A 27,562-nucleotide genomic window follows, 5' to 3' on the forward strand; every position below is an offset into this window, starting at 1 on the left:
CTTCTCCGATTAATTTAAAACCTTGAAAAGGCACATCCTCGGGTCCCCAGCAATATACCTGGCAAGTTTCAAGTATATCGGACCGGTAGTTGTCGAGAAACAGCGGTCACAGACAAACACACAGACACACAGACACACAGACACACAGACACACAGAGATTACTGGAATTATAGATAGATTATTAGTTATTTTTTTTATTTTTTTTTTGTATACAAGATCGAGGCTCGTGAAAGAGCGAACATTAATCACACAGAAAGACAAACAGACACACAAAACAAGTAACATCGGGAGCGGTAGACAAGATGGGGAGAGAGGGGGAAGGACACAAACACAACATTTGAGAGCAGGGACTGAGAGACATGGAGACATCGAGAGAACTGTGGGAGGGAGAGGGCTTTGGGGGGAAGGCATGGGAAGGGGGGGGGGGGAGGTGGGAGAGGTATAAAACATATGGACCCTGCCAAGACTTCCAGGAAAGAAGTTGGAATTTCAAACAAGGTGGATCTGGGGTGAATTAGTGGGGGTAGAAAAGATCAAGGTTTTGGATGGGGGAAGATAAGAGATGGTGGTGAACAGCTGTTTTGAAGACCTGGAGGGAGGAGTGTGATTGAAGTGAGTGTGGGAGTTTGTTCCAGAGGCGGGAGAAAAGAGGAATGAAAGAGTGAAGGTGAGCAGAGAGCCGAGATTTCGGCAGTTTAACCATCAGAGGGTGGCTGGCAGATCTTGTGCGACCTGTAGGAATATTTGGGGGACAGAGCACAGAGAGAGCTGGGGGAGCAAGGCCGGAGAGGAGTCGGTAGAAGACAGAAAGACCACCTACCTGCCTGCGGTGAGTGAGTGAAAGGCCCTCAGAGATAGCTTCATCGCGGGAGATTCCAATGATTCTGAAAGCTTTGGATTCAACAGCGTGAAGCCGAGCCAGGTGTGAGGCAGGAGCACCGGCCCATAGGGGAGAACAGTATTCCATTGAGCTGCGGATGAAAGCCTTGTGTGTGGTGAGGAGCTCAGGTGTGCCTAGGAAGGACTTCGCACGACGGAGGATGCCCAGTCGGCGACTGGCTTTGGAGGCCAGCTTGGAAATGTGGTTTTCCCAAGAAAGATCATGGCAGATGGTGAGACCCAAAAGCTTGAGACCCAAACACTTTCTGTGTCTGGATTGTCAGAAGCAACCTGTATGGAGAGATCAGTCAGGTTTGAGCGAAGGCCCCGGATGTTTGAGGTCCATACCGTTAATGAAGAGAGAGGGGGAGCATCGGGTACAGGACAGGGGAGGGGAGGAGTAGGGTAAGATGAAGGATGAGAGGGGGAGGTAGGGAGAGCAGTTGTTAGTGTGTCAGCGATTGCAGAAGAGTTCCAAGAAAGGGAAGGATGAGGAGGATGAAAGATTTGAAGGTGAAGGGATGAGGCACAGTGAGGTGTTGTTTGAGGGGGGGCAGAGGAAAGAAGAAGGTTGGGGGGGTGGAGGTATGAGATAGAAGGGAGACGAAGTGGGGAGGAGGCAGCTTTGAGGAGGAGGGAGAATTGGAGAGGAATGGTATGGGGGGAGATTTGAATGGGAGGGGTTGGGGGGGAGTTTTGAAGGGGAGGAGTGAGGGGGGAGTTTAGGAGGGGAAGGGCAAGGGGGGAGTTCAGGAGTGGAAGGGCAAGGGGGGAGTTCAGGAGTGGAGGGGTAGGGGGGGAGTTTAAGAGTGGCGGGGCAAGGGGGGAGTTTAGGAGTGTAGGTGCAAGGGGAGGGATTTGGATGGGAGGGGCAAGAGGGGAGTTTAGAAAGTGGATGATTAATGAAAGACGAACATTGAAAACAAATTGGGTTTGTTGTGATTTTCAAGTTAGCAATCCGGTTCAGAATGATGGAGGAGGGATGGAATTAATGTGAATTTAGACCATGTAGTGAGGGAGACGTATAAGATATTGAATTTCTTTTTTTTGAGGTGGAATGAGTTGGAGAGGAAATTGAGAAAAGCCTTTTAAATAGGAAGAAAAACAGCGTGTTGTAAAATACCACTGAGTAAAACACTGAAGGGGAAAGGTTATACATATTTAAATAATATTTAAACAGAACCGTGAACAACCTTATGTGCACAAAAATACCAACGGGGGGAGAGCCGAGAGGGACCACCACGAGTCACGTGAAGGGCAAACGGTGGATGGCAAGGAGTTAATGGGGGCGGGGCGAACAGCACACCTGGACAGAAAATACAGGATGAGTCAACAGTACAAGTGGAGAAAGGAAAATAAATGTTTTTTTTTGTTTGTTTGTTTGTTTGGTTTTTGGGGGTGGGGGGGGGGGGAGGTGGGGATTTAGAACGTGAGACAGAGTATTATGTTCGGGGTAGAAGGGAAAAAAACTAAAAGCCAAGCAAAACACGATTAAGATAACAAACACCGACAGGGGTACAACTACAAGGCCACACACGAGGAGCAGAACACGATTAAATAATTACAAGTTACAGGAAATTCAAACCAAAAGTAACTATAATCAAAACAATAACGCATGGACGATAAAATAACGAGTTGAAATTTGACAATCTATCTGGGGAAAATGACAATCTATCTGTTCTTTGCCGAAAAACATCCTCACAACATCCAAACGCGGGATGTCAGACTGTGTACAAATGTCAAGGGGACCTTGAGTCAGACCTTGAGCTGCTCGAAGGTTCTACTGCAGGAGTTGAATTGTCTGTTGAAACACCGTGACATAGCACACCAAGTTTGAGTGTGTTACGTCATATCACCGTGACATCCACAGGTCACAAAAGCGCACAATGAAAACTTCCAGAAAGCGTGCAACGACCACTGTACAGGCCAAATGTGGCCGTTGTTGGTGCAGTCAAGAAGAAACAGATCAAACGGACCCCTCCGATTCCTTTAAACTGGAGACCCTGGAAAGTGTTTGTTTCCTCAACAGTCATAGATTTGTTCTGGTGGGAGTGTGGTTGCATATGAGGTTTTCTGGATTGCTATGTTGATGCGTATGTGGTTGTCCTAGCCTGGTATGAAGTGTGTACATGTTCAGGTGGCTGTGGGTGTCTGCCCTGGTATCATTTTTATCCTCTGGGATTAAAGTGTGTGTGTTTCTGGAGTGATGTGTGTGCGATCATACCTTCAGAAAGGAGGTCGGAACGATGTTATAAATGCCATTGTACAAATAGCTGAAAACTCCTTTATTCTTCTGAGGAACAGATGGAACAGTTTCCTGTGTGATGGACACAAGAGAACAAGAATTGATTCATGAAAGATATTTCACTGAAATGGTGATAAATGTTTAGGGTAAGGAGGCACTCAGAGGAGCATTTTGTCAATAATCGTTTGGTTTGAGATTCCCGGTGTTCTGGGTAGGATTGGACGAGTGGTATTCTTTTGGAATAACCCACACGCGAGCACTGCAGGATGTATCAACAACACCAGGAAAGGTAAACTCATCATCCCTTCTGTGATGCATTTGTCAGGTTGAGAATGCAGGTCCGACCCAAAAGAGTACAAGTGCTGATCACAATTCGGTTCAGGGAGGAGTAGGGTCTTGGATCAAAAGAATTTCACCAAGATCTCCATTGATGAACTCTTACTTTCTGGCACAACAGTTCGCGAAATTTATCCTTTTGTGGGACACTTTATTATAAATTTACTTCACAAATTAACAACTCATCCTCTGAAATAAACTAGATGGTATTCATAGAATACTTACCCTGCGCAGTCAACTTGTTGCGAGCCAACTCTTCTGTTTTTGAACATTTTTTTTTGTTAGATCCAATAGGGCTGCCAGACCATGTGAGCGATTAAATCATAAGTTTATATTCTCCAATATAATTGTTGCATAGATCACGCTCAATACATTTCAAACTGATCAGACTAAGCGTTGTCCCTGTCGAATTATGATGTCATAATTATGGTACCAATGACGTCATCGTTAACACCTATTTCCCATATGGAGTTCTTTACAATGAGCCATGTTTCCATTTTTTCCATGCAGTGGTTTTGGAGATATAGAGGTGCAACATTTTTCGGTTTTTCCAAGATGGCGCCTGTACCACATGACCTATGATGTCATGATTATCATTATAATATTCTACAGGAGGAGGTGCTGCTGTGGTGAAAATTTGGTGCCCATCAGACCAACAGTTGCTGAGAAAAAAAATTCACAATGATTGGATAAGTGTTGTACTTGTCGAATTATGACATCATATCGAAGGCACTGATGACATCATCATTAACACATCTTATTCCCCAAGGGCAGTGCTTGACAATGAGCCATGTTTCAATTTTTCCCATGGAGCGGTTTCGGAGATAGAGGTGTAACTTTTTTCGATTTTTCCCAAGATGGCGTCTGTACCACGTGACCTATGACGTTACAATTATCATTTTAAAAATTCTACAGGAGCCGCCGCACATATTCTGAAAATTTCGTGTCCATCGGACTAACAGTTGCAGAGGAATTTTTGTTTTATTCATCTTGATCAGATCAAGCGTTGTACTTGTCGAATTACGACGTCATAATTAAGGCACCGATGACATCACCATCAACATATCTTATTCCCCATGGTGAGTACTTGACAATGAGCCATGTTTAAATTTTTTCCATTGAGCGGTTTGGGAGATTTCGAAGTGTAACCTTTTTCGAAGATGGCGTCCGTACCACGTGACCTATGACGTCATAATCATGAATAAAAAAATTATACAGGCGGGGGAGCTTCTGTGATAAAATTTCGTGTCAATCGGAACAGTTGCCGAGAAAATGAATTTTTTTTAATGCAGACACGTACGGCACACACACATACGGCACACGTACGGCACACACATACGGCACACACATACGGCACACGGCACACACACGTATGGAAAACGGCACACACACACGTACAGCACACGGCACACGACACACGTACGCGTATGAATGCTTAACCCCGCATTTTGCTTCACGAGCGCAGGGTAATAATCCTGTTCTTAGCCTAAAAACGTCCTCACAACTACCAAACGCGGGATGTCAGATCTTGAGCTGCTCGAAGGTTCTACCGCAGGAGATGAATTGACTGTTGAACCACCATGACATAGGGTGCCAAGTTTGAGTGTATTACGTCATATCACAATGACATCCACAGGTCACAAAAGCACACAATGAAAACTTCCAGAAAGCGTGCAACGACCACTGTACAGGCCAAATGTGGCCGTTGTTGGTGCAGTCAAGAAGTGACAGATCAAACGGACCCCTCCGATTCCTTTAAACTGGAGACCCTGGAAAGTGTTTGTTTCCTCAACAGTCATAGATTTGTTCTGGTGGGAGTGTGGTTGCATATGAGGTTTTGTGGATTGCTATGTTGATGCGTATGTGGTTGTCCTAGCCTGGTATGAAGTGTGTACATGTTCAGGTGGCTGTGGGTGTCTGCCCTGGTATCATTTTTATCCTCTGGGATTAAAGTGTGTGTGTTTCTGGAGTGATGTGTGTGTGATCATACCTTCAGAAAGGAGGTCGGAACGATGTTATAAATGTCATTGTACAAATAGCTGAAAACTCCTTTATTCTTCTGAGGAACAGATGGAACAGTTTCCTGTGTGATGGACACAAGAGAACAAGAATTGATTCATGAAAGATATTTCACTGAAATGGTGATAAATGTTTAGGGTAAGGAGGCACTCAGAGGAGCATTTTGTCAATAATCGTTTGGTTTGAGATTCCCGGTGTTCTGGGTAGGATTGGACGAGTGGTATTCTTTTGGAATAATCCACATGTGAGGACTGGCAGGATGTAAATTTACTTCATCAATGAACAACTCATCCTGTGAGATATATAAATATGTTCTTAGCCTAAATAACGTCCTCACAACACCCAAACTTGGGATGGAGATTGAGTCCTCACAACACGCAAAGCGCAGGAGATGAATTGACTGTTGAACCACCATGAGATTTATAGAATGCCAAGTTTGAGTGCGTTACATCATAACGCCGTGACGTCCACAGGTCACAAATGCGCACACTGAAAACTTTTAGGAAGCGTGCAATGAACCCAAGTGGCCATTGGTGGTGCAGTCAAGAAGTAATGGTTCAAACGGACCCCTCCGATTCCTTTGAATTGGAGAGCCTGAAAGCGTTTCATTTCCTCAACAGTCATAGATTTATGCAGGTGGAAGTGTGGTCACATATGTGGTTGCTCTTGTCTGTTGAAAGTGTGGACACACTTTGTTGCTCGTGCATGTCTGCCTTGGTATCATTTACGTCCTCCAGGATTATCATGTGTGTGTTTCTGGAGTGATGTGTGTGCGATCATACCTTCAGAAAAGAGGGTAGAAGGATGTTACGGATGGTTTTACACAAAGACCAGGGAATGTCTTGGGGCTCCACAGACACAACCTTCTGTGTGATGGACACAGGAAAACAAAAATTGAGAATTAATGAAAGATATTTTACCAAAGTGGCCACAAATGATCAGCGTTTCCTCAACAGTCATAGATTTGTTCTGGTGGGAGTGTGGTTACATATGAGGTTTTGTGGATTGCTATGTTGTTGTGTAGGTGGTTGATCTGGCTTGTTATGAAGTATGTATATGTTCAGGTGGGTGTGCATGTCTGTCCTGGTATCATTTATATCCTCTGCGATCAAAGTGTGTGTTTGTGGAGTGATGTGTGTGCGATCATACCTTCAGACAGCAGGTCGGAACGATATTTCAGTTATTAAGAAAATAATAATTGATTATTAATGAAAGATATTTCACTGAATATGGTGGTGGAGAACTGAGCAACTCCTCATCCATAAAATATCCCATATTGTCTGCGTCTCAAATAGCCTCTCCTGATCAAACTCCTACCGCATGGCTTCTCGTGCCGACCCCTGTTTTAACTAAATGTGGAGGTGTGAAAGGCGGGTGTTTGGCATCTTAAAACCAAGCTTGCTCCGGGTAGGTGGAACTCGTTAGCCTTGGCCGGCAATCTGCCTAGAAGAAGGACAACTCTGATCCCAAACCCGGGTGGGTTGAGCTCGTTAGCCTTGGTTGGCAGTCTTCCAAAAATGGGGGTAGAGGCACTGTTGTCTCAAAGAAGACTAGTTTACCCGTCCCAGCCCTTTTTGTTCTGTGCATAGACAACTTTCTTCATTTGTCTTGTTTCAATCCAAGGGGCTGGTTGTTCTGCTTTTGTTTTCTTTGTGTAGCCATTAATTAATTAAATTAATTCTGAATTAAATGAATTAAATGAATTAAATTAAATTAAATTAAAATTAAATGAATTAAATCCATTAATTCTGACTCTTCGTTGCACCAGAATGTGATTGTATGGCACCAGTAGTGAGTTTAGGACCTCCCAATACCTCCCCCCAACCTCATCTCCGCATCCTCCCATCATCTCAAGGAACAACAACAACCTCAACCACAGCGGGGGCGGCGCGGCCGCGGTGCGGGGAGTGGGCGTCCTCACTCCGGCTCGGTTAGCCGCCATGGCCCATGTGCTCCAGGTTACGGGGTTACCACGAAGGGGCTGGCTGTCAGCTCCTCGTCAAGGGCGGAGCCCGGTAACCCCCCGCAGCCAATAAGAAGCGGCGGGCCGATTCCATCTGGGGCGGAGCTAACGAGCCGAGGGCGTGTCACTCCCCGCCGGATATACGCAGCGACTGACCGGACGTGACGTCAGATGCGCCCCCAGCTTGGAAAGACAAGTCGCGACCTCCGAGCGCTGAGCGACCTCCCCGCATCTTTGGACCGGACCGGGTCGATTTGCCCCTGAGCCAAGGTGCACCTTGAGCCATCGAATACCTGCCCCTCCTTGCCATCAATCCCTGTGTGAGTCAGTTTTGTCCCGTTTATCTGTGGTCTGTCGGGAATAAGATAAGTGTGTCTAAGTGCCTATCTTTCTATGCTGTCTCTCTCATCCTTGTAATCTAACCTTCCGCAATATTATAACCTCCTCCGGAGGTCTTGAGAACCGTACCCCTGGTGTCGTGTCATTTTAACCCAGCCGCTGTGTCCTTTCCTCAATTGATCTAGCGTAGCGCGACTCGGCCAACGTTCGAGTATAATCGGGTAACTTGTGCGAACACGGCGGCCATTCCGCTCGGCCCATCATAACATCTAAGTCGTGTCCGTAACAATTGGTGTCAGGAGTGTCGGATTCGGACCTGGGACTAAATTCATTTAGCCCAAATTTTGGAACACCAATTGTACCATTAGGGTAACAATTGGTGTCGAGGAGTGAGATTCGATCCGGAGCGCGTTTTACGCGCTCGAAATTATAACGGCGAAATTTGATTGTGTTTTACAAAATATAAAAACCCGAATTTTGAAAGTCGCGCTATGGCAGACCAAGTCGGCTGGGGTCCGGTAGAGGAGAGTGAGGCAGGGTCGATCCAGGACCAAAATGAGGGACAAGAGGAGAGCGAAGCAGTGAGGGTAGCAGACGCACAAAATAGCGTCGTTGCGCCCGACGTTGCGGGCGCGCAAAATGGCGCCTCGCAAGAGCGCGCGGTAGCCGAGCCCGCTGTATCAACGGGCTTTAACATGCAGCCGATTGACATGCAGGCCCTCATTGCGCAGCTACAGGCAGCTGTACAGATGAGTATGGGGCGCCAAATTGAGCGATTGAGTGAGCGATTGGAGGGCCAAATGGGGGTAATGGGAAACCAAATGGGGGTAATGGGGAACCGGATGGATGCTCAGGGTGAGCGATTGGAGGGCCAAATGGGGGCAATGAGGGACGAAGCGAGGGGTACCGGTGAGGGGTTAGACAACGGAATAAAAGAGGTGAAAAATGGGTTAATGGGGGTAGAAAACAGAATGACCGCTCAAGAGAATCAAATGGAAGGGATGCAAAAGGGGTTAGAGGGGTTAGAAAACAGGATGGAAGGCAAATTGAGGGACATGAGGGACCAAGCGGAAAGGGAAGTTAAACAAATGGGGCAGCAGATAGAGGGGGTCAGAATGGGGGTAGAAACCAAACTGGATGCTCACAGGGAGGAAATGGAGCAGATGAGGGTGGCATCTGGGCAGGAGATGCAAGTGATGGGAGAGCAGATCAGAAGAGGTGTGAGTGAGGAGGTCGGAGGAGTGCGCGAGGAGGTGAGGCACTGTAAGGAGCGCATGGAGAAGGAGGTGAGAAAGGGGACTGTAAAATTGCAAGGGGGTATAGAGGAGTTGACGCTGGGAGTAGAACAACTGACAGTGGGACAAAAGGAGTTGGGGGACCAGGTAAAGAAGAACACAGCGGTAATAGAGGGTTTAAAATCGACACAGAAGGAGATGAAAAAGGACGTAGGGGTAATTAAAAAAGAGTGTAAGACGGTACATGAGGACCTGACGAGGAAAATGGACAAGGTGGTAGAGGTGATGGAGGTTAAAGAGCGGGAGGTGCGGGAGCACATCGAAAAAAATAAAGTGGAGTTAGAGGAAGAACTTAAAGGGGCGCACGAGGAGATGAAGGAGGTGAAGCAGAAATTAGAAGAAGTGGAAGAAGGGGTGAGCGAAATTAAAAAGCGACGGAGAGAGGATAAGAAAGAGATAAAGGAGGAAGTAAAAGAATTGGACGAAAGTCTGTGTTCGGATCGTGATGATGTGCTCATTAACCGGATGAGGGATTCGCAGGTGATGGAGGAGAAGCGAAGAGAAAGAGGACCCGGTGTAAGTGGTGACCAATATGGTCGTGCGTATGATGCGCCAGGTGATTTAATAAGCTTGGGGGTCGAGATAGACCCGGATGTTCGTGAGAGGCCAAGAGTGAGGTGTATGGCTGGTCCGGAGGGTATGGAACGAGAGGTGCGAGGTGTGGGTGAGCAAGGTTGTGGTGGTATGGAATGGGTAGCGGGTTGCGGAGGTGTGACCCATGCATCGACACCAACAGGGGTAGTTGTTGGAGGGACCGGGGAGGCACGAGAGCCCCTTGGGGGTAATGTACTGTGGGGGCCCGGCCGGTTCGGCCCCGCGCTGACCCCGCAAGGGGCGACGCACGGGGTCCGGCAGGCGGGCAACGACTCGCATACGAGGTGGTCCCACAAGGTCCCACTCGCGCCGTATGACGGCAAGAGTGATCTACGCGCGTACCTGGCGCAGTTCGACTGTGTGTGTAAGGGCAACGGTTGGGGCGAGGACGAAGGTGGAGTACACCTGGTGGCCGCATTGCGCGGCGCGGCGGCGGAGGTGCTGACGGCATTACCATCGGGTGCTCTCACCCTGCAAGCCCTCCGCGACGCCCTAATTAATCGATTCGGCATTGAACAGCAGAGCGAGCTTGTTAAAGCTCAGCTCGCGCTGCGAAAGCGCAAGCCCCAGGAAGCCATCGGGGAGCTTGCCCACGACATTCGCCGCGCAGTGGGGATCACACATGCTAGCATGGCAGCGGATTCCCGGGAAAGCCTGACGCTGGACCATTTTATGCAGGCCCTCCCGGATATTGAGCTCCGGCAACAGCTCGCCATGTGGCGCCACCAGACTCTGAGCCAGGCGGCTGACGCTGCGGCCCGTTGGGAAGCAGCGAGGCCCCTGGCCCGGGGGGGCGAGCGTCTCGCAATGGCGGTCCGCCAGGTGGGACCCCCGATGGAGGGCGGACCCCTTAGGGGGCCCGCCCCCGACGTGGGTCCTGACCTGGCGGGCATGGTCCGGAGGCTGGTGGACCAGCGCCTGGCGGGACCTGGACCATGGCAGGCGGCCCCGGAGGTGGCCCGCGGTGGACCACGAGCGGGTAATCCAATTCGGACCTACAGGGGGGGAAATTTGGAATTCCGGAGGCAAGCACCTTATCAGGTGAGGTGCTATACCTGCAACCGTCTGGGTCACCTGGCGCGGCACTCTCGAGCCGCGCGCCGGGATGATCCCCGGCGGTTGAGGTCCTCAACTCTGCCCAGGGGGGAGCGGGTTAGCCGACCCCAGACACCCCCCCGCCAGACCCCGGGAAACTAGAAGGTGTCGGGCACATAGGGCGGTGTTCGGCAGAAGAGGATGGAGGAGAGCCCTCATTGACGCGACAGGTCATTTATTGTGGCCAAATTGGAACCGGTAGCCTGACAATCAGATGCAAAATTGCCGGCGTGGGGGTAGACGCCGTAGTGGACACAGGAGCTAGCGCCACGATCATCAGCCCTGTGGTCCTTGATTCGAGCGCAGGTGGCTGGGATAAGATCCAGCGCCTGCAAAATTATAGTTTGCAACTTGCTACCGGGGTAACGGCCCCGATCATAGGGCGTGGTTCTGTGACCCTCAAGTTAGGGTCGGTAAGGAGGGAGATAGATGTTTGGGTAGCGGAGGTGTGCGACCCATGTTTAATAGGGTTGGATTTGTTGACTGCCAGCGGTTGTAAAATCGACTTGTGCCGGGGGATCCTGCAGGTGGGAGTAGAAGAGCTGCCGTTAGGGGGAGTGAGCACGGCCGAGAGAGCGGAGCTGGAGGCTTCCGAGGCCGTGACCATCCCCCCAAGGGCCGAGGTGATAGTGCCGGCCCGGTGGGCAGCTCGCCCAACATGGCAGGAGTCCTGCGGCCTGGTCGAACCGGTGGCAGCGCAGTCCATACCGGGTTTAATCGTGGGCCGCACTCTTGTAAAAACGGACGGACCGGTAGTGGCCGTCCGAGTAATAAATATGAGTACAGAACCACGCACTATAGTAAGGGGCACGAGGGTAGCTGGCTGCACCCCAGTTGAGGAAGTCGCGACAGTGAGGGGCGAGAACGTCCAGCCGAGCCGACCCCGGGGGGAGCCTTCAATAAGAAGTAGGAATTGGCCCGATCCCATTTGCGAGATGGTAAATCGTAGTAGCGTAGAGTTGGGAGGTACCCAGAGGGAGGCCTTACACAAACTGGTTGGGTCCCATTTGGACCTCTTCTCCCTGTCCACCGAGGATATTGGACGTACGGGCCTGGTGAAACATCAGATCCACACCGGTGAGGCCCGGCCTATTCGTCAGGCCGCCCGACGGCTCCCTTGGAGCAAGAGGGCGGAAGCTGACGAGCAGGTTGAAAAAATGCTCGACGCAGGCGTGATCGAGCCCTCGGGAAGTCCTTGGATGTCACCTGTTGTGCTGGTCAAAAAGAAGGATGGGACCACGCGGTTCTGCGTGGACTATCGCCAGCTAAACAACGTGACACTCAAGGACTCATATCCCCTGCCAAGGATTGATGACACCCTCGATGCCGTTGCGGGCTCAAATTGGTTTTCAACTTTGGACCTCAAGAGTGGGTATTGGCAGGTGGAGATGGATAGGGCAGGGAAGGAGAAAACGGCATTTTCCACAGGTAAGGGACTGTATCAGTTTACTGTGATGCCGTTTGGTTTGTGTAACGCCCCCGCCACCTTTGAAAGATTGATGGAGCATGTACTGGGCGGCATGCCATGGCAATCATGCCTGGTGTACCTGGATGACGTCCTGGTACATGCCCAAACGTTCCCCCAGGCAGTAGCTAATTTGGACCAGGTGTTCGGGTGCCTCAGACAGGCAGGGTTGAAGCTGAACCCGAGTAAGTGCACTTTGTTTGCAAGAGAGGTGGCCTATCTAGGTCACGTGATCGGCCGCGAGGGGGTAAAAACGGACCCAGACAAAATTAAAGCGGTAGAGGAGTGGCCCGCACCACGTACCATCAAAGTGGTGCGGGGATTTTTGGGACTCTGCTCCTACTACCGGCGCTTTGTGGCGAAATTTGCGGAGTTGGCCCGTCCCCTCCACCGGCTTACGGAGAAGGGGACGCGATTTAATTGGACACGGGAGTGCCACGAGGCCTTCCAAAAATTGAAGGGGTGTCTGACATCCGCACCCCTTCTAGCGTACCCCACTAGCAACGGGGCATTTACCCTGGACACGGATGCGAGCCAGGAAGGATTGGGCGCAGTTTTGTCTCAGACACAGGAGGGCGTGGAGAGAGTGATTGGTTATTATAGTCGGGCCTTAAGTAGGCCCGAGAGAAATTATTGCGTCACTCGCAAAGAGTTATTGGCTATGCTGGCTGCCATGAACCATTTCCACCCGTACTTGTACGGGCGGAAATTTTTGGTGAGAACTGACCATTCCTCCTTGCAATGGCTCCTTCGGTTCAAGGAACCAGAGGGCCAAATTGCAAGGTGGTTGGAAAAGTTTCAGCAGTACGATTTTGATGTGGCCCATAGGGTCGGGAAGGCCCATGGTAATGCGGACGCACTCTCTCGGCGTCCTTGTCTGGGGGAAAACTGCAAATTTTGTGCGAGACACGAGGAGAGGGAACAATTGGGCGATTCGGACCCGACCCTCGTTGTCCGGGCAACCCGGGTGAGAGGGCCAATTTTGCCACTAACCGCAGATGAGGAATTCGGAACTTTGGCATGGAGCACGGCCCAGCAGGAGGATCCTGTCCTGGGGCCAGTGTTCAATTGGGTCAAATTGGGGCAAAGACCAAAGGGGGAAGAGGTCACCCCCCTCGGGGCACAAACAAAGGCATATTGGGCTCAGTGGCAGACCCTGGAATTGAAGGATAACATCTTGTATCGCAAGTGGGTGGAGGTTCCCTCTGATAGAACTTCCTGGCTGGTGATAGTCCCTGACAAATTCAAGAACGTCATATTGCAACAGGTGCATGGTACCCGCTCCGGCGGCCATTTGGGCAGGACAAAGACAATATCGTGGGTACGCCGGAGGTTTTATTGGGTGAATATGGGGCGCGACATACAGGACTGGTGTCGGAGATGCGACGCCTGTACTGCCAAAAAGGGACCAGCACGGAGGATGAGAGCCCCCCTTCAATTACACCAGGTGGGGGGCCCCCCTAGAGCGGGTGGCCATGGATATCCTAGGCCCACTACCCCGCACCCGCCTAGGTAATAAGTACATCCTCGTTGTGATGGACTACTTCACCAAGTGGCCGGAGGCCTACGCCCTCCCCAACCAAGAAGCAGGGGTGGTAGCGCAGGCCTTCGTGGAAGGATTTGTGTGCCGGCATGGGATTCCACAGGAGTTGCACACCGACCAGGGACGAAATTTTGAGAGCAAATTGCTAAAAGATGTGTGCAGTCTCCTGTCAATTCGGAAAACCAGAACAACGCCTTTAAGACCTCAATCTGACGGGATGGTGGAAAGATTTAACCGAACTCTAATCCAACAACTGGCACTGTTCACCGCCACCCGTCAGGATGACTGGGACGAACATCTCCCTTATTTGCTTATGGCCTACCGAACCAGCCAGCACGGGGCCACCGCATGCAGTCCAGCGTTGCTTATGTATGGGCGGGAGTTACGGGCTCCCGCCGACTTGCTATGCGGTCCCGTGCCAGACACAGTGGTTAACCCGCCGAGGGAGGGGTACGCACGTCACCTAGAGGAAGGCATGGAGCTAGTCCATGCCTTCGCCCGCCGCCAACTCCATCTGGCGGGGGAAAAGATGAAGCGCAGGTACGACGACCGGAGCCAGGGGAGTCAACACGCTCCGGGGATGAAGATTTGGTTCTTTAATCCCCGGAGGCGGAAGGGAAGGTGCCCAAAGCTCACCTCCCCCTGGCAAGGCCCAGGAGTCGTCCTGTCGCAAATCTGTGACGTGGTCATTAAGATCAAAATGGGGCCACGAGCCCTCCCTCGGATCGTCCACGCCGACCGGATAAGACCTTACACCGGCGAGCAGGCGCCCCCGTGGATTGCCTCGGCTTTAGATGCCGAGGCGGGACCCAGTACCTCTGAATAAGGGGGGCTTATTAGTGCCAGAGGACTGGGGGATTGATGAGCGATGGGCCCGGTGGGTAAGGGTGGCATCCCTGTCACCCTTCCCATGGTGGGGGCAAAGGAGCAATAGCTTATGGGGTGTATGGCAGTGAAAACTAGCCCGGGTGGGTTAGGATATTGGTAGGGATCTAGCGAAGATGACATTAGGTGACGTTAAGTTTAGTTAGTGACTGATACCTGTAGTGGGGACGCAGGTAGATTAGTGTGGATGATAATGACGAGGGAGCGCAATAGTTTAAAGGGACGACTGGGAAGCGCAAGTTTCAGAGGGGAGTAGTTAGATGAGATGATGCTGTGTGAGGATTGAACAGGTGTGATTGCACAGGTGTGCAACTGGACAGGTGTGTGGAGCAGTGGATGAGTAGTGAGTGTTGTGGATCAGCGCGGAAGCGCTTGGGGAGAGAAGGGTGCAGGTGGCACCAGGTGTGTGGAATATATGGAGCAGAGAATGAGTGGTGTGGAGAGAGTTGGAGTAAGTGGTACGGGGTGGTGTGCATGGTGTGAAGGTGTGGATGGGGGAAGAGTGGACCCCTTTCACGAGTACCCGGGGCGGGTAGTGTAAGTGTTAGGTAGAGGGTATAGGTAAATTGTGGTTGGATATTGGCATTTGTGGTGCGGTTGCAGAATGGTATTGCGGATGGGTGCATTAGTGTTGTGGAAATGGCTGGGCGTGTAGCCTGTTAGTGTGTGTAGTTGGTTGGGCACTCCACCACTGTGAGGATGTCGGCCAGGTGAGGCCGCAGGTGGGCTCTGGGAGCCGTTAGTGTCAGTGGGGCCCGAGGATCCAGAGGACGGACCCGGGTAGCCCAGTGCCAGAGAGGGCACCGAGTGGGGAGAGCGCCAGAGGGCCTTCCCCAGGTAGTTAGGTTAGGGTAAGGAGCAGGTAAGCTCGGAGGCAACTGCAGTGGTGGAGGTGTGCAGGTGGGTAGACCGGCTAGGAGAGCTACACGTCGCAGCCCAGAAATTGTGCGAGGGCACCGAGAGATGAATCGGGGGAGTGAGACCCCAAATTGAGGGGCACCACAGTTTGGTCAATGGGAATTGGTTTTTAGAACCCATAGTGTAAGAGGGCCAATGGTTTGGCAGGAGAAAGACCCCGGGTAATGTAAAGTTGTTAAAGTCATTTAGGAAATAGTTAGGATTGATGAACCTGTCGCACCATACGCAGCCACTTACCTGTGGTGATGATGATGACTCCACACCTGTGTTTTCTTTGTTTTGTGTTGCAGGAAGTAAGGATTGCTGTTGGATTTGTGAGACGCATCACGACGTGGATGAGACATTGGGGTGATTCCATCTCTCCCTCCTTAGGAGGGACTGATGATGAATTGGTGATGGCAAATTATGATGTTGAGTTGGAGATGGCAAATTTTGATGAGAGTTGAAAATGGCAAATTTGATTGGTTAGGAGGGAGAGAAGACGAATTTGGTTTATGGGAGGAACGGGGAAGACAGTAGGGACGTTGTTGATGTGTAAAGTAGATGTTTATGGGTAGTGTTGTGTTTTGTGGATACAGTAAGGGGTAAGGGAGGGGCCATGTAGGTTACCTGGTGGGGGGGGGGCGTACGGTAGGAACGTACCTGTCTCACCTGGTTCCCATGTGCCCCCAGTGTGCATTACCTTACATTGTGTGCACTTTTGCGCCCTTACCGCCTTACTCACTTGTCTGCTTCTTTTGTCTCCCACCTCCGAGGATCTGGCTTTGGGGCAGAGAGAGAGGAGAGAGAGGTGCTGGCTCCGCAGTTGTGGGCCTGCACTTTCGCTGCTTGCTGCCTGGATCGATACACCATATGGACCGCAATTTTGGTGGCCACCCACAATGGACCGCAGTTCTTTTGCGGCCAAGCACCACCCATTGATGGACCTCTGGGTCAACGTGGCACCTATGCCATACAGGTGAACCACTAATAGTTGGCCCCCTGACGGCCACAATAAAGAAATGGACGCGGTTGGCGCCTTTCTTTATTTTTAAAGAAGCCAGAACACCAAGTGCACCACACGAAGGCAAGACCAGCGGCAGAACATCGGCCGGCTGCGACACCACACCATGATTTATAGACACTTTATTGGTGCACCGGATGGTGCTGACTGTGTGATGGGGTGGTGCTTTTGGTGCTTGGAAGGGGTGCTCTGCACATTATTAAAGGCCTTAAGGCCACAGAGCACTCGTGGGTTGGTGTATCGATGCTGGCATGCGTGCTCTCTCTATGCATAACATCTGCATGTGTTCCTCCAAAAACAGGTCCTGGATCGTAGTGTAAATAACAGCGTAGTCTTGTGTAAATAATGCTCCCTACCGGCTGTATGTTTAGTTGGCGAATTCTTTCCGCGATTCGGTTATCCTGTGGGTGTGTTTCTGTGAGGAGAAGGGTGCAACGTCGCAGGGGGACATATTTACTCATTTGTGAATATCTGTAAAACTGTCGCACTCAGGGTAGAGTTAATAGTAGAGGGAACTACATCTGAGTGCCACACTAAAATAGGTAAAAATTTATCGGGTCGGGACGCCCCGAGGGTAGAGAAGGGTGCAATGTTGCGGATATGGGATTTGGCCTCCATATCCGCTTGTAAATATTCCCCTATTTCCCCAATACTCCCCAACTATCCCCAATCCCCCATTCCCTAGTCCCATTGTCTGTAAACAACACTCTGTAGAACCGACCTTCCCCTTCTTCCCCCATTAAATGTCGTGCCCAGGTCCACCGCATCCCACGTAGACAACTTTCGGACATCTTGCTAGTTATTCTTAGTCTATGTCAGTTAAGGACTCGTTTCCATTAATTCTGACTCTTCGTTGCACCAGAATGTGATTGTATGGCACCAGTAGTGAGTTTAGGACCTCCCAATACCTCCCCCCAACATCATCTCCGCATCCACCCATCATCTCAAGGAACAACAACAACTACAACCACAGCGGGGGCGGCGCGGCCGCGGTGCGGGGAGTGGGCGTCCTCACTCCGGCTCGGTTAGCCGCCATGGCCCATGTGCTCCAGGTTACGGGGTTACCACGAAGGGGCTGGCTGTCAGCTCCTCGTCAAGGGCGGAGCCCGGTAACCCCCCGCAGCCAATAAGAAGCGGCGGGCCGATTCCATCTGGGGCGGAGCTAACGAGCCGAGGGCGTGTCACTCCCCGCCGGATATACGCAGCGACTGACCGGACGTGACGTCAGATGCGCCCCCAGCTTGGAAAGACAAGTCGCGACCTCCGAGCGCTGAGCGACCTCCCCGCATCTTTGGACCGGACCGGGTCGATTTGCCCCTGAGCCAAGGTGCACCTTGAGCCATCGAATACCTGCCCCTCCTTGCCATCAATCCCCGTGTGAGTCAGTTTTGTCCCGTTTATCTGTGGTCTGTCGGGAATAAGATAAGTGTGTCTAAGTGCCTATCTTTCTATGCTGTCTCTCTCATCCTTGTAATCTAACCTTCCGCAATATTATAACCTCCTCCGGAGGTCTTGAGAACCGTACCCCTGGTGTCGTGTCATTTTAACCCAGCCGCTGTGTCCTTTCCTCAATTGATCTAGCGTAGCGCGACTCGGCCAACGTTCGAGTATAATCGGGTAACTTGTGCGAACACGGCGGCCATTCCGCTCGGCCCATCATAACATCTAAGTCGTGTCCGTAACAATATATATATATATATATATACATATATATATATATATATATATATATACATATATATATATACATATATATATATACATATATATATATACATATATATATATACATATATATATATACATATATATATATACATATATATATATATATATATATATATATATATACATATATATATATACATATATATATATATATATATACATATATATATATATATATACATATATATATACATATATATATACATATATATATATATATACATATATATATACATATATATATACATATATATATATATATACATATATATATACATATATATATACATATATATATACATATATATATACATATATATATACATATATATATATATATATATATATATATATATATATACATATATATATACATATATATATACATATATATATATATATATATACATATATATATACATATATATATACATATATATATACATATATATATACATATATATATACATATATATATATATATATATATACATATATATATATACATATATATATACATATATATATACATATATATATACATATATATATATATATATATATATATATATATATATATATATATTTATATATAAAATATCGTTTTTAGCCCTAAAGCTGAATCACTTTTAAAATTTATGTATCTGGATCCACATTCGGATCTTCACCAAAATCTAATCATTTTGTCCTCATCACCCACCCAACCGGCCCACCATATTTCATCCGAATCCATCTACAACTTTTTGAGATATCCTGCACACAAAGAGACAGACAGGGGTGAAAACATAATGTCCGTACATCAGATGGTGAAGGTAACAAGTGCTACACATGATTGTTGTTATTTATTTATTTATTTATTTCCCTCCATAAATAAAATACAAGTGACTAAATTAATTTTGGGTAAAAAATAATAATAAAGAAAGCATCTTTTTTTAGAATCAAGAAAGTATTTTTGGAATGTTGTGCTAATTTATCCTTTGTAGTTATTTACCGCCCTTCAAACCACTTATCTTCCTGCAATCGCAATGCAACATCAGCAGCTTTAAAAATTCCCTTTGCTCTCAATTCCTCTTGCACACGCTTCAGGTAATCTGGATCTGGATATCCGTAACTGCAAAACAGAGCCAATTCACATTGTAAGTTAAATACAGAATGAATTATATGCAATACAAGCAATTCTGTCAATCGGTTTAATCACACCACAAAGGTGTACTGTACATAAGAATGCCTACCTCCTTCCCCACCCTTCTACACTAGAGATCGTAGAATTGCTAGCAATCATCTTCAAAAGTGCAGGTAGTGGTGTCTGAAATACCAGTATGACATCTGCAATCTATTTCACTGACATCAGTAATAAGATGTCACCTTTTATCATTTCTGAACAAGTGAAACAGTAAGTTTTGGTACTTTGTTGGGAGGGTGTCCACAATCAACATCTATACCAGCTGTAAGAGTACAGGTAGTCTTGTGGCGAGATGCAAACTATTTTATGTAATCCAAAGAAAGGCCCAGCAATAGAAAGTAAACTCACCCAGATTATTATCACATCCTTCAAAGAAAAATGTCAAGAGCTGTTTTCCGGGAGTGAGATATCATCCTGTGACACTAAACTTTCTTCAGTGTCTGATAATCGTAAGAACCAATCAAACTTGGTGGCCCACACTCTCCACCATGCGCTGCCTTCATTAAGAAACTTCAAGCGTACAAGTCTTAAAGTAACATCATTCTACAACATCACCCTGTCGCTCTGCAGGAAATATTCAATTCTCACTTTGTTCCCCCACAAGGACTGGCATGCATATCTCCAAATTTATTTCTGTGTGTATAATCTCTGGAGCTACCGTGCCTCACTACCAGCTATAATCTATCTAATACAGGTCATATATTTAGGCATCGTTAAAAAAATAAAACTCGACAATGCATTCCAAAGATGCTGATTTGGAATCTTACAGCATTGGTCCACCGTGAATGCTGGTTTTGTGATGAACTAGGGCATTGCCCGTACGTGGGTGCCCGTTCCTTGCCAAAAAAAAAAAAACGCTACCCGTACGCTCTACCCCGCCCGTACGCCCGTACGCCCGTAAACAAAAAAAACAACGCTCTTCGCTTCCGCCCTTCGCTCTGACTGAATTGGGAGAAATAATGCGCATAAGAAATCGAGAAATTATTATTTTCTCCGGAAGAAATCGAATTACGAACCGTAATGGCGCACGCGCTCGGCTCCGCTCGCTCACATCGGCCACGCCTACGCAACAAAGCGTTCTGTGATTGGCTGCTGGAAGTGAAGTCTTCACTGTCCGGAAGGTCGCAAATCGCAGTTACGATGAATCGCAAATTAGTTTTAATTAGTTTTAAAACATAGTTTAACGGCAACATAGTTTTCCAACGTGAAATAAATGAATACGCTCTCAAATGTGCCGTCCGAGGCAGAGTCTGTTCGCCACGTTCGGCACACGTGATAGCTCGCTGCTCTCTGATTGGTTGAATCGTTTTTTGGACATAGCTCGGTAACTACTTAACGGTAACATATGAAACCTTGAAAAGGCACATCCTCGGGTCCCCAGCAATATACCTGGCAAGTTTCAAGTATATCGGACCGGTAGTTGTCGAGAAACAGCGGTCACAGACAAACACACAGACATACACACATACACACACACACACACACAGTCACACACACACACACACAGAGATTGCTGGAATTATAGATAGATGTCATTCCAAGTGACGACGTCGTCCATGCCGGTTGTACGGGAAGTACCAATGGTGAAAACGAGCCGCTGTTTAAAAGCCCTCTGAAGCAACCCCAGGACATGGCCTCCCTCAGGGTTGTCTGGTAGGAATGCTGTGCGGAATGTTCCATGATAAGGGTGCCCTGGATGGGGATGTTCTGCCTGTGGATGTGGAACATTGCCAACGAATCATACCAAAATACTCAATTTGGTGTCTAAGACTGCGATACATTCGATCGTTACTTATCCAATCGCAACCAAACTTGACAGGAGAACTAAAGGTCGCACGATGGAGGTTGTAGTGACTTCATTTCCCCTCCCTCCTCTCAAAGAGGATTTCCCACCTTCGGCGAAATCCGTGTTAAGTTGCCAAATTTTGGCATTTTTCCAAGGCCGCTTCTCATAACAAAGGTAATTTCTGTGTGTATAATGATAAGAACTCATTATAAGAACACAATATTAATGTTGTTGCAAACCAATATTAATACTAACAAAAGGGAGAAATGCTTTGCAATACATGTCCCCTACCGAGTAATCATGCCTTAATTTGGCCAGTGTATAATGCCGCTTTCTGTGCTGGCAATAATAAAAAATAACCTGATGGACATACGCATACCTGAAGCACAAACATGCATACAGCTTATGAGAATATATAAATACATCGTGGTTAAATACCTGGAATCATTCCAATTACACTGGGCCATGGACTGTCACCCAGGCCTAAAGCCTAAGGCCTGCCAATCTGTGCTGCTTCATGGAATGGTGGCACATGATTTTAATTGGGGTGGAGTCAGACCAGCTGTCCAGCCAATGGGTGTAAAGCAGTGGGGTGGAGTCAGGGCAGCTGAAAACGAAAACTGACCCATGTATAATATGTGATGTTCTCTATGTCCATAAAGTACATAACTGTGGAAAATTGGGGAAACGTGCCAAAACCAAACTTGTTCTGTAACTTGTCAAAATAAAGCCATGCACCAAGTTTCAGTTGAATATGTTAAAGTTGAATATGTTCAATATGTTTCAGTTCAATATGGAAGGGTGGCAGGTCTGCAAAACCACAGCTGGGATGGACAGACAGACAGATGGAGAGCAAACCTATAACCCCTTCTGGTGAAACTGGTAGGGGACTCATAATATCCCCTCTCCATAAGGAGTTTTTCTTCTTTGGCCAACTGTTATGTTAACGTGTATAAAGAGATTATCTTGGCCTATCGTAGGTAAAGCCTAGCAGAAGTAAAAAATATTATAAACCACACACATGTATGATAACCTTTTTAAACCGTCGCTGCTGCTGTTTAACACAAAACTGAAAAATTTGGAGGAATCCCGACATCCTTGAGGAATTCTATGCTTATCACGTCCACCACAGACCAATGGACCAGAGCCTATAGATCTACTGTAATCTATATACCCCAGAGAGGATAATAACATGACCTTGCCTGTCGCTCCCATAGTAGTGGAGTGGCTTATGGAAATGATCGTGACACGCTGGCCCAAAGCACTAAATTTGGCACAGTTATACTTTAGGACCATACAAAACTTTTGAGAGGGGGCTGCCCGATTTTCGAGGCCCAGGTCAAGGTCAGGTCAAGGTCAAAGGTCAAATTATGTGTTTGTCATGTTTTTGCCATATCCAGCTCATAGCTGTCATAGAAACATTATCTCAGTGTCTAAACTCTAAATAATCATTTTTAAGGACAAGGAATCCATTTGTATTATGGAAAATATCCTCAGGTGCTGCCATATTGTATTTCAAGGTCAGGTGAAGGTCAAAGGTCAAATTATGTGTTGGTCATTTTTGCATCGGTGTTTTTGACGTACATCGATACGCTGAGGGAGGATACTGGATTGGCCAGTACAGAGGAGGTCGCGGCCTGCATGACTTATGCTTCACAATTTCCGCGACAGAGACACAGTCCTGTGCATGGCAGTCCTGCGTTCCTGCACATGCAATTCTTTGAACAAGTGGGTGTCGCCTTACATCCGCACTTGAGTAGTTCTCTACAACTAAGAGCAGCAGCTGACAGGGTTGTCCAGGTTGGACGCCACCCGGTATCTGCTTTGGTCCACCCAAAGCCATCTGGATTTGGTGCAGCTAGGATGGGCTTCAGACTCTCTCTCCAAATGCTGGCTTGGTACAGGCATCGATTTACATGCTGGAGCAGTGCGTTCTGAGTTGGAGGAAGCTTCTCCATCATCTTCACTCTCCTTGGGAATAGCTCCTGTCGAAGGTCATTCACATTGACATGTGGGGTTGTGTTGTCGTACATGATACAGGTAAACCGCTCGATCACATTGAATGCTGGAGATGTAATCACATGTGGAACAAACGCAGTCAGGGACGTAATGGTGAATCCTTCTGTGGCTGTCGGGTAAGCTTTCCATGCCTTCCAAGCTGACTTTTTGCCTTTACCACTGAATTGGGATGTTACATCAGAGCCAGAGAATGCATGGAAAAACGTCAGAGCACGAGCTTTGTCTTCCCCAAGTTCCTGGCAGATTGAGTTGACATGGTAATAGCGGAAGTGTTGACCAGTACCAAAGCCAACCCATAGTTGCATACCTGGATGGTGCTGCACAAGATCATGAAACACTCCCACCAGAATCACAATCACGTCTGTGTCTACGGTTCTGATGAGAACAGTAGTCGCCCCTTCCCTTAGGGCATCGTTTACATGAAGACATATTCTACTGTCTGTTTCTTCGTGATCACTCTCTCCCATTGTGATGTTAGCCTGATTCGATTGGACTCGTGGACCAGATGTAATGTAAACCTGTTTGGTAAGCGGATAGTCGCGTTTGACTACGTCCTCCGTCAGCAGTGCGAAAAGCTCCTCCTTGTTGGTAGGACCCTGTAGAAAGCCAGCGAAGTTACTTGGTAACTTCGTATTGCGGGATACCTTTCTACGTAATCCTTTCCCTCGTTTCTCTCGAGTTGTGGCTTTGAGCCTATATGGCCGTCACCTGGTGGAACTTCCCATAATAGTAATGGATTCATTGACTAAATATGTTGGTTATGTGACTAAGACCAAGTTTTTTAGGTTATCTATAAGCTGGATATTGCAAAAACATGACAGACACATAATTTGACATTTGACCCTGACCTGACCTTGACCTGGGGCTCGAAAATCGGGCAGCCCCCTCTCAAAAGTTTTGTATGGTCCTAAAGTAGAACTGTGCCAAATTTGGTCCTTTGGGCCAGTGTGTCACGATATCACTTAAATTTGGACTTTAGCCACCCCACTATAGGGAGTGGGTCTATTGTACATCAAATACATCATTTCATCCCAAAATATAATCAATAGCCGAAGCCAAACTCCTTACAAAGTTCCAGTTTTTCCTTTCTGAGAGCTTGCTTCTATATCGTGTCAAATTCCATGCAACCCCTCATTCCTCCCCACACCCATTATTTGTCCTTCCATGAGGCTTGACTTTGAATATAATATATATAATTATATATATATATACATGCACCCACGGACATACTTGGTATTTGGTTAATTACCCCATTTCACCTGTGGGAAGGGATCTCAAATTAATATCATTAGTATTGTCATGCGGCCGCCTCTGATGAAAATCAGGCGGTCACGGAAGCCGATTGCGAAGGCCTTAGCTCTCGAGGCGAAAACTCAATGGTGGACTCAAAGACAGAAAGCTATACAAAATTGCGCAGGGTGGAGTGGCGGCGCAAGACCCCTGCAGTCTTACCTGTTCTCGGGGCGTCTCCAATGCCGCTGCAAATTAAATAAACCACACGGAAAACTGCATTCAGGTATATACAGAAAATAATACAAGGATTTATTTACAAAGATAGCGGGACAGGAAAATACGCGCCGGTAATAAATGTCCAAATCGGGACGTCCCCACACACTGATTTCGGATACGAGACAAGGGAAAATGAATTAAGGAAAATAAAACGTTCGTTATGTATTTGTGAAATGTGGGGTGCGGCCCTATCTGTCAGTAGTGGTGCGTCCGTCGTCCAACGCGGCCCCCTCAGTCCGCCTCGCTCATGCGCTACGCCAGGCCTCGATGCGACTCGCTCTGCGGCACGCCACGAGGTCCCTCGCTCCAGTATCAATGCACCACCAGGAACCAAAAGCACCACGCGGAATCAAAAGCACCACGCGTCCAACGCAGGGCCAGCGATCCCCACACAAAGCCAATCTCCAACCCGAAGGGGCCGATCTCCAACACGAGGTCCAGCGCGAAGAGAGACAAAAAGACAAAGAGCAAAGAGAGACCGTGCAGCGCCAAGTGAGCCAATGTCAGCCAGCGCGTCCTTTTATAACTTTGCCTGTTCTTTTGTAGCCTCGCATGTGACGTCAGCCTTGGTGCGCCACCAACCGGAGCTTCGTAGCTTCCCGACCTCTCAAATCTTCTCCAATGTTCTCTTTCGCTGGTGCCCTGTCATTGGCCGAGTGCCTCCCGCACTGTGGTGTTGCTCGCCCCTCCCCCTGGCCAATCAACAGTCCTCCTGTGCGTGGCCTCCCAGCCTTGCTCGATGTCTGACGCCCATGCCGGTGTTGTACGTGGCCCTTGCCTGCTTGTCTTCCACAGTCTTTGTAAGGGAAGGGAATTTAATTACTGTTGCACTAAGGGCCTATATAAGTGTTTATATGAGTATGCATTGCCATAAGGGACAAAGGTTTGGTGACAGGGGACGACGACGAACAAAGGAATCTCATCCAATGGTCATCCATAATCCCTGCACAATTTAGCACGCCCTGCTCCCTCGTAGCTGGGACACCAATACAGCTTATCCCGACAAACCGGACTAACATATAACTTATTACGGGGTAGATTCCCTATCGCGACAGTCGAAGCATGTTACCCATACAGATCTACCTGGCTCGAGATATTCCTTTTCTCCCCCCGACATAACAGTATTATCTGTTTAAGGAAAAAAGACTGGTTCACAGAGACAATCGCAAACTCTCCGCACAGGGAGGAAAGGAAGAGGGAAAAAGATTATAGATGGGATATGACGTGTGGAGTGGGGTTGCTTGATTTTTTACATAATTATTTTATCATTCATTTTTGATCAGGAACCGTCAGTGATTATTTCATGATATAATCTATTCTTTAGTTTTAAGTCTCGTGATTCCTTCAGTCTGCACATGATTAATGTCTAACTCTTTCCCCCTATGTAATATGGTATAAGTCTTGCACCGATCAGCAAAGCTGGTTCATGGAGCAGAAGTAAAAATGAACTTTTATTTTGAATCTAAATTAAAATTAAATATATATATACATTGTCGAGTGACTCCCCTCGGTTAATCCCGGGGAAATCACACACAGCGAAAGCCAGCTTTAACTCCAAAGGCGTTCAGTTCAAATAGCAGATTTTATGTATATGCACGGAGAAAGAAAGAGGAGGGGAGTAGGTTGAAGAGTTTACCTTCACGATCGCCGGCAGTTCCAAAGCCTGCAAAGAAAATAACTCACACAAACACAGATTTAGAAATATACAGAGAAAATAATGAGAAGATTTATTACAATGGAGGTCAGGACAAGAAGAGCGCGATGATAAAAAAATATTGTTCCCACATGGAGCGCTCCCATACCAGACTGATAACACAGACGAAGGGAAGATACATAAAAAAAATAACCATGTGTTTGTGTGCACTTAGCTCTGAATAGCTCGAGGGCTTCGTCAGTGTCTCAACAGGGTCTGTGAATGGGTCCGGCCGGGGTGACCGCGCGAAACGCGCGCGTTGGCGGGAACTAGGCCTTGTTGCGCCCGTTCGCGCCGCAGCGCTCGCATCAGGCCTCGTCATGCTGCAGCAAGCCGCGCCCGTCCACACGTCGTACGCTCAGAGAACTGCAGTTCCCATTACCTCTCCTGGTTTCCCGGTGGCGTACTCGACATGGTCGGTCCAAGCACGAGAGCGCAAGGAAGGACAAAGGAACAAGAGAGAGGAAGGCGAAAGCAAAGGCAATAGATGAGGGCAAGCGAGCAAGGGCGGAGGGCAAGAAGAAGAGAGAAAATGTCAGTGCTTGAGTGCTTTTATCGGCCGTCTAGGGACGTCACCGGCGCTTCTCTTCCACTCAGCGCAGTCCAACACGACCATGTCCAGTTATCCACCTATCAGCATGCAGTCTGCCTCTGACATCAGCGGTGGTCTTCACCAATCGGCGCACTCCTTACTTCTCGGCCTTCCTTCCACCAATCCGCGGGAAGCTTCTTGCCCCGCCCTTGGCCAATCGTGAGTCCTTCCTTACTCAATCCTTCCCATTGGTCAACTCCCACCCAATAGCGAGTCGCTTCTTGCTCCGCCCCAGCCAATCACGAGTCTCAGGGGCGTGTCTTCGGCCTGCTTAACTGTGTGTGCTTGCCATGCCTGACTTCCGGTTGGGTTTTATTGTTTATTTGGTTTAATTAATGGGCATTTAAATGTGGGATTCTAACTAGTGTCTATGGTGTGGTGCCAAAAGGGACAACGGATAAATCACATAGGGTAAGACGAACAGGGATAATCTACCCTTATGCCTGAGGCTCGTTAACATGCCCCGCCTCCT

General features: G+C 48.1%; 1 protein-coding gene across 1 annotated transcript in view; it reads right to left on the bottom strand.

Annotated features, from left to right (window-relative positions):
* The window catches only part of LOC144890992 (uncharacterized), a 39,387-nt gene extending 12,475 nt beyond the window's left edge, over positions 1-26,912 (bottom strand). Inside the window, exons 1-4 of the mRNA XM_078772888.1 lie at positions 26,881-26,912; positions 26,608-26,611; positions 26,442-26,468; positions 6,263-6,346 (exon numbers count right to left, since the gene is read on the bottom strand). Coding sequence (XP_078629014.1) covers positions 6,263-6,346; positions 26,442-26,468; positions 26,608-26,611; positions 26,881-26,912 — 147 coding nt within the window. The remainder of the gene's footprint in view (positions 1-6,262; positions 6,347-26,441; positions 26,469-26,607; positions 26,612-26,880) is intronic.
* Between the last annotated feature and the right edge of the window lie 650 nt (positions 26,913-27,562).

The sequence above is a fragment of the Myxine glutinosa genome, chromosome 1 (genome assembly GCF_964187855.1).
Source record: "Myxine glutinosa chromosome 1, kmMyxGlut1.1, whole genome shotgun sequence".
NCBI lineage: Eukaryota > Metazoa > Chordata > Myxini > Myxiniformes > Myxinidae > Myxine > Myxine glutinosa.